The 8,142-nt window shown below is 33.3% G+C and overlaps 1 protein-coding gene across 1 annotated transcript; it reads right to left on the bottom strand.

Annotated features, from left to right (window-relative positions):
- Positions 1–3,107: 3,107 nt before the first annotated feature.
- LOC149230940 (uncharacterized) lies at positions 3,108–4,586 on the bottom strand. Its single transcript, XM_089381479.1, has one exon. The coding sequence runs from the start codon at positions 4,584–4,586 to the stop codon at positions 3,108–3,110; it is 1,479 nt and encodes a 492-aa protein (XP_089237605.1).
- Positions 4,587–8,142: the final 3,556 nt, after the last annotated feature.

The raw sequence follows: 8,142 nt of genomic DNA, 5'->3' as shown, positions 1-8,142 counted from the left end.
ATAATCAACTTTCTTCACCGATGAGGAATCATTTCCCAATCATTTCCCAACTCCTAAGAATTGCTCTGATTGATTATCATGTTCACTCATATCTTTGCAATTAGTGTTTCTAATTTTTGCTTACTTGTAGTATCGTGCATCTTGGTCTCATTAAAAACCAACATGTTCTTCTCCCTAGCTTCCATATGCTCCTATTTTTTGCTAGTTGCTCAATGATTTAGTTTCTTGAGAAACAATTTGAAGCTCTAATTTTGTGAAGTTATTGTTTTAAACTTGTTAAAACATATAATTTCGATTATAATATATGTTATTTTCCCTACCTTCTATATGCCAGGTGATCAATGATTTTTTAATTTTTTGAGAAACTGTTTGAAGCTAACATAATGTAAAGTGTTAGTTTTAAATATATTAAATATATAATTTTTTTATTTTGAAATGAATTAATCCAAAAGACATTATCAAAATCAAAATAGATTACAAAAATTTAAAATCAAAACTATATATTTTTTATTTATAATTTATAATAATTTTTGTCGATCTAATTGGTTTGGGTTTAAAACTCTAAATTAATATAAAACATTTGTTCACTACTAACTAACATCTTTTATAATTCCAACTTCATATTTGGTAAAAACTCTTTGACATATTGAAATTTTACTGTGATTCTTATCTAAATTATATTATAGACTATGGCAAAGCATAAGCTTATGTTTGGCATTTCCTTGTACATTAAAACTTATTTTCTTCTTATTCTTTTGGAACACACCTTATATAAACAGAATTGGAAAAATATCATTATCACACCTATTGCCTTGTAGCACATTAGTTTGAAAAATATATATCATAATCCCTGTAAAACCAGACCGTGTTCTTACCTCCAAATTTCCAAATTAGTTTGAAAAATATGTATCATACTCAGAATAGTGGGGGCCTGTGCTTTCTTTTTAACATAATTGATCTGTAAATAATTCATCATATGTGCAGAATTCGAATTTTGTATTTACGGTCCATGAGTGGGGTTGGGTATTATTGTCTTTGATCGCTGCGAGGACGAACTGACAACGATGTGAAGAACAACTGGAATACTGGCCTGAGAAAGAAACTCTGCAAGATGGGTATTGACCCCGCGAATATTTAGCTGATTATGCAGGCAACGTGGCAGATTCGGGAAGGGTGGACCAGATAGCAAAGGCCAGGATGCGTACAATTTAGATGATTATGCAAGCAACGTGGCACATTCGGGAAGTGTGGACCAGATAGCAAAGGCCGGATCAGCTGCCTCAGCTGAGACTTGCGCACTGCATACGCAAAATACAGTTAAGGCTATTCGTCGTTAACTGTCCAATAGTACTATCTTTTGGGACGCCGTACTTAAAAGTATTCTTTCTAATATTTTGAATGGTTTTTCACGTTGAGGCTGATTGTTATTTCACTCATTCAGTGCCTTATTTTTAACTTAGCAATCTGCTTATAATTCATGGCATATTTAGCAGCCTATTTGTTAATATTTTGAATGGTTTTTCATGGTGAGGCTGATTGTTATTTCATCATTGAGTTCCTTATTTTTAATTTAGCAATCTGCTTATAATTCATGGCATATTTAGCAGCGTAGTTGTTATTAAGTAAAATTGATTATTTTCAAATTTACAACAAATAGTTTTATTGGTTTTAGGTTGGAATGGTCTGTGTAAATTCAGTATTTCGTTTCATCATTGAAGGGGACGTAGTCTTTAGAGTATATATCAAATTGAAAACAAAATATTTTGAAATTAAAGATAAGTTTATAATAATATCAAAAAAAATATTTGCATATTACAACAATTTCATCTCAAATAAAATTTCCATATCATTTACTTATTTTGTTTTCCTAAGTGTATTTTTTAATAATAAAATAATTTTATTTTTAATAAATCTTATAAATGTAAGTAAAAAAATATTTATTTTTTAATCTAAATTTATATAATAATTTTGTAAATAAAAATAATTGAATATTATCTTAAATAATTTATTAAAATAGAAATTATGATCTTAATTTTTGTTTTTAAATTTAGTATGTTAATAATTTATATGTATATTATAAATTAATTTCAAATATTTCTTTTTGTATTTTATTATATAATTATATATATATACTCACACGTATATTCATACTTAAAACTTCATCAAAATAGTTAATCACTTTTGTAGTTATTTAAATTTATAGTGTTTTTTTGTTGAGAATATTATAATGTTTTTGAAATTAATAATTTTTGTTTCATATATATATAATATCGGTAAGGGATTGAGCTGCAACCAACCATACTTGTTGTACTACGTAATTAAACAACTTTCCCTCTATGTAATAGAAGAAAATCCCATAAAATTGTCTTAAAATATATATATATATCCATTTTAATAAAAAATTAAATTATTTTGAAATTTTACATATTATTAATTAATTTAAAATTTATCCTAATATATAACGATAAATATTTGATAGGGCATTTTTCATTATTTAATAAATTTAAAAAAAAAATACATTTAATCATAAATTATATAATTTTTAAAAGAAGATTTTAAGGTAAAAAAATTATGTTACACTGAAATTTTGGTTAATGATTATGACATGTTTTATAGAAAAATTAGCTAAATAAAATAAATTTATCTTAAAAAAATTCGCTAAATAAAATAAATTTATCTTAAAAAAATTCAACATACTTAACGGGAAAAAACTAACCAAATAAATAACAAAATACATTACGAACGGAAAAATACATTTCATATGATCGCAGAGCAGCCCAAAGCCTCATTTAGTGTGCATCAGCAATACAATGGAAATTGATGTAATACTAAATCCAGAATCACAACCACAGCGCGATAACCTTGGTGACTGATTACAACGTTTTTGTTTTCGCTACTCTAACTATGAGACTACTCCATGGGTAGTCTAGCTACTCTAACTATGAGACTACTCCATTAGATTGAAAAATACAGAAACACTTATGCGGAATTTTTAACTATCACTTTAACTTGTTTTAGATTCAGGCTAATGGAAAATTTCACAATGACAGCGCCATATAATTAATTATTACAGTATTTTATTTTCATTAATTAAAAAGTAGAGAAATCTAAACCTGAAAGAAAACCGATTGTAAATTTGGATCATCGGAATGCTGAGCTTCAATGCCACTTGTTTCGTCGATGTTGTCGGAGACATGCTGTTGGCGAGCAAGACCTTCGAGCTTCTCAATCGGCGTGATTTTCAAATGCCTTACGATTTCCGATTCCGACGCCTCGGCATCTAATTCGATGATTTTGCAAAGTAGCCCTTTCTTGGATCCGATCATAGCGCAGTTGTCGGAGTCGTTGGCGAAGATTTTCAATATCCGTAGGCCCAGCACGGTGAAATCTGTGTATTTATATTCACATCTATCTGAGAAGTGATCCTGGCACTTACTGGAATGAATTCCAATCTGGTTTCTATCGTACAGCAAAGAGGCAATGGATTCCTTGGACTCAGAGATGGCCATCACCCGAATGCGATTCCGGGGTATTTCCACCAATTTGTAGATGATCTCTGCAGCCGCTCTTCGAATCTCTTTCTCGTTCTCTTGAGGTTTGTCCCAATTCAGCATCTCGATCAACCTCTTCACCACATCTCCCATACTTCCGATCGTCCTCAAAGTCTCCTCTGCAAACTGAAATGTATTCACAAGCTCCGACATAACTCGAGCCCCCGTCAGTTGATCATTATCATCGATGGACTGCAGCAGCTCCACGCTGTATGACACAAAATCCATCTTCAAGCCGTCGAAAACGCTTCCATTCATGCACCGACAATATGTGTGATACGGAAAACGCCGAAGCGTGTGGAACTTAGGGTCGGCAATGCCACACTGTTTCAACTCCAAGTACGATTCTTTTCCTAGGAGGAGGAATATTAACATTGTACTCATTTTTTCGGAAATGAGTTCGTCCCACGAAGATGATGTTTTTGGGTTAAGAGAGAAAAGTGAGAATGAGAATTTCAGGAGTGTGTGTCTGACAGCAAATCCGAGCAGAGCCAGAAACGATTCCACCAGGGACAGCCAGTAGAAAATACTGAGAGCGGGATTTTGATTTCGATTCCGATTATTGTGGCCGGGATTTTGATTTCGATTCCGATTATTGTGGCTCCCGTGCTGTTGCTTCGGTATACGGAAGCTAGACAAGCCGATGCATGCAAATGCCGAAAGTTCTTGTAGCACAAGGGAATAAATATACATTAATGAGAGACCGAAATCGGGACCATCTAGCCGCCACGTTATCGCCTGGGTCGCCAGCTCGCCTCTGTGGCATAAGATGCGAAGACCTTCTACCACCAATATTATGGTGACGAACCAGAAGTCTATACTTTCTAATGACTTCGCGAAGCCTCCAAGGAGAACGACAGTAGCCCAAATGAAGTTCATCGTTCCGAGCGTTCTAGAGGCCTTCTCGAGAAGAGCTAGCCTGAACGCAAAACGAGCTAATTTCTTGTCTGGGGCTGCCGCGTTTACACTGCGCAATGGACCAAAAACTTTTTCTTCGGCCTTTTTATCAAGTCGGAAGCTAGAGGATTCTGCCATCCCGTTCTTTCACAGAGGAAAGACAGTAGCATCTACAACCTATGACAGTATTCGGCACAATGGGCTGCCTGAGGTGGATTCATGTAATGGAAATTTGGCTTTGGGACTCTTTCAATATTCCAATTGTGTGACTTTTTCAAGTGCATCCATCTAAATTTTGTTTCACGTGCGCAATGTAATATGATTTTGTGTACTACAAATTTTCACAGCCGCATCTATAACTGACGACAGTATTGGGTACGACGAGCTGCCAAACCTGGTTTCAGGCCATGAAAATTTGTCCTACTGTCTGATATTCGCTTTGTGACAGTCATCTATAATCGACGACAGTATTGGGCACGAGGAGCTGCCAAACCTGGTCTCAGGCAATGAAAATTTGTCCTACTGTCTGCTATTCGCTTTGTGACAGTCATCTATAATCGACGACAGTATTGGGCACGACGAGCTGCCAAACCTGGTTTCAGGCAATGAAAATTTGTCCTACTGTCTGCTATTCGCTTTGTGACAAGCCCAATATTCCAATTGTGTCTCTTTCAAGTTTGCTATTCGCTTTGTGACAAGCCCAATATTCCAATTGTGTCTCTTTCAAGTTCGTCCATTCAAGTTTTGTTTCACGTCCGCAATGCAATACGATTTTGTGGGCTACAATCTTTATGCTTTTCAGTGAATCGGGGCCGTGCACTGCAGTACGTAGGGAAACAATCACTACTGCTCTGTTTCTATGTAATTATTATTTCACAATACAAAATAATGGAAATTTCAGTTTTGGAAATCTGGTTTATAGATATCATGTTTTTATGTTTTAAAATTTTGGGTGCTCAGAGGATTTTTGATGGTGTTTAATCTATTTCCATCATCAAAAATATGATTCAACCATTGTTATTGTCAATTTCTTTGAAAAACAAATGAGATTCCAAAAAAATTTCTACGTTCATCATTTTTTAAAAATGATTACTATTAGATAATTTCCATATTGGAATTTCCCACTAAAAATTTAAATCCAAATAATCTAATAAATAAATACATATTTAAAAAATCACCATTCTAAACTTATTTATGTAAAATTGATCAAAATATAAATATATTTAACAAATAAATACTAACTACTTTCAAAAAAAAAAAAAAAAAATTTCCTAATTTTTTTAACTTTCCAACGTTACAAAACAAAATTAAATTAAAAAATATTTTTTCCCAATTTACACATTCTTTTCTATTTCCTTTCCTTTTTTAAATAAACACAGTTATGCATTCCTTAACCTTATATGTCCTGGAATCTTGAGCAAAGGCGATCCTAACGTTTCGAAATTAGCACTAACTCGTGACTCCCTTCTTATTCCTTGCCAGAACTGTTTGTAAACATTGGTTATATGTACAAGATTAAGACCCAAACTTAGTGAGTATTACTGGTATTTTAAAAACATATTATACATCTCAACCAAAGTATATGTTAAATATATTTAATTTATATGTTTTTTTGGTAGGTAGGTACCCACAGGGATTTGAACCAATGACCTATCCCAAGGAGTGCCTTAACAGTGGACTCATTCACTGTCAATCCAAAGCCCCGTGGGCTATTTAACTTATATGTTAAATATATGTTATAGATTAATTTTAACCACTAACTAAGAGCACATTGAGAAAGATTGAATTTAATGAGTTTGAAATATTTTATTATTATATTATATTTTTTTTGTATATTGAATTTTTTTTGTTATTAGTTGTTATTCTAATTTGAATTACTTAATTTTTGGGCATTTCAATATTTTGTTATGGTTAATATATATTTTTTTAATAATATTGATATTGAAATAAAATATGTAATAGGTGATAGCATGGAGTTGCATTACACTTTTTTGCAATAGAGGACTCATTTAGGTGGTAAAAGAAGATGGCTTGATCGAGCAATTTAAGCACTCGATCGAGTTCCTCGAGTGCTAAAAAAAATAGCTCAATTGACCGTTACAAACAAACCCTCAATCGAAAGATAGGGCTCAATCAAGCCATTTTTCCCTATTAAATTCTATGTCTGTGGTATGCTTGTGTTATTTGTATAGACTCCGAGACATTTTGGAGCTCAACCGAGAGTCTTTAGGTAGCTCAACTGAGAATATTAGAGCTCGATCGAACAATTGGAGCATGGAGCATTCAAACGAATCTAACTGGTCATTGAAGTAACTAAGCATGGAGTAACTCCTCATGAAGTTTTAATCAAAATCCCAAGACACAAATCTACACTACTACACTGTGGACATTATTTCACAATTTAGAACAAAAATTTCAAACATGCAAGAAGAAATAACACACATGCAACAAATATTTTTATCTAGGGAAAGCAATATGCTAAAAACCCCAATTCCTCTTGCATTAATTAAATGAAATAGAGATGTATTACAATTGTTTTGCTCAATTGAGCTCACCCTACAAGTGCATAACCTATCTCTCTCCTCACTGAAGGCCACTGACCCAGACTTAGTCAAATTTTACTCCATCTTGAGCTCATATTTCTTTGTGTTGTTCCTTGAGGAACTAGCCCCTATTATTTAGGAAAATCCATCAATTTAATTGTGCAATTCCTTTAGGTGGATCATCTCACTGCATGCAACAACTGTACACTCAAAACTAGTCTACAACTGATGTCACATTGCCTTGGTATCTCCACCTTAATTGGGTAACTTGAATTCTCTGCATGCATTAGCTATTTTGGGTTGATTGATCAGTTAATTCAATGAGCTTGATTGAAGTCCCACTGCTTAACTGACCTTCCACTGGCTCCTCCAAAAGTTGGAACTAGTTTAATTGAAAACAACTTGAGATGACTGACTTTGATTGCTACAAATTAGCAATCACACATGCAGAATTGAACCCTAATTCCTCCAAATTGAATTTACTGAGTAAACTGGGTGACACAAACCATGTCACACAAGTTAACATCATCCAAGTTGTCTGCTAATGTAGAAATTCAATTTTTCTCAATTTAATCAAGGCAAAATCAAATTGAGAATTTCTTGTTGCATTTTTCAACACTCCTTCTCAGTAAGAAAGGAATTATTCACCACCCATATCCCACACTTGTGGAACTCAAACTTCCCTCTTGACAAGGCCTTTTTCAAAATATTAACATGTTCTTCCTTTGTCAGAATGTACTGCAACAACATTATACGTCTCTACAAATAGTCCCGTAAATGGTGGTACCATATAACTATATTCTTGGATTGATTGTGAAAAATAGGAATTTTAGATAACTTGATGCAACTCTAATTATCATAGTAGATCACAGTTGGATCCATCATCTGACCAAACAATCCATCAGGTATGTTTCTCGTCTACTATGATAAGATTTGGTTTAAGTATCAAGTTTCAGTGTCAATAAGATTTTGGCTTAAGTATTAAATGACGTGTTCATTTCCATCATCATCATCTTGAACCAGTACCATGGAATTAGTATTGTCGGTTGTGGCCAAGTATAATAAATAATTGTTGTGGCAATTAGGGAGATGCAGTGAAGGAGCACTGATGAGGGTGTTCTTTAATGCATCGAAGGATCTTTGAGCGATTT

Source organism: Pinus tabuliformis, chromosome J (assembly GCF_031772625.1).
Source record: "Pinus tabuliformis cultivar Carrire ecotype Pingquan chromosome J, CPIR1, whole genome shotgun sequence".
NCBI lineage: Eukaryota > Viridiplantae > Streptophyta > Pinopsida > Pinales > Pinaceae > Pinus > Pinus tabuliformis.
Note: the sequence above shows the minus strand (reverse complement) of the source record. Positions and strands in the feature narration are given on the sequence as shown.

Excerpts from the sequence above, each read along its gene's own strand:
- LOC149230940 (XM_089381479.1), bottom strand. The coding sequence starts at position 4,586 with ATGGCAGAATCCTCTAGCTTCCGACTTGATAAAAAGGCCGAAGAAAAA.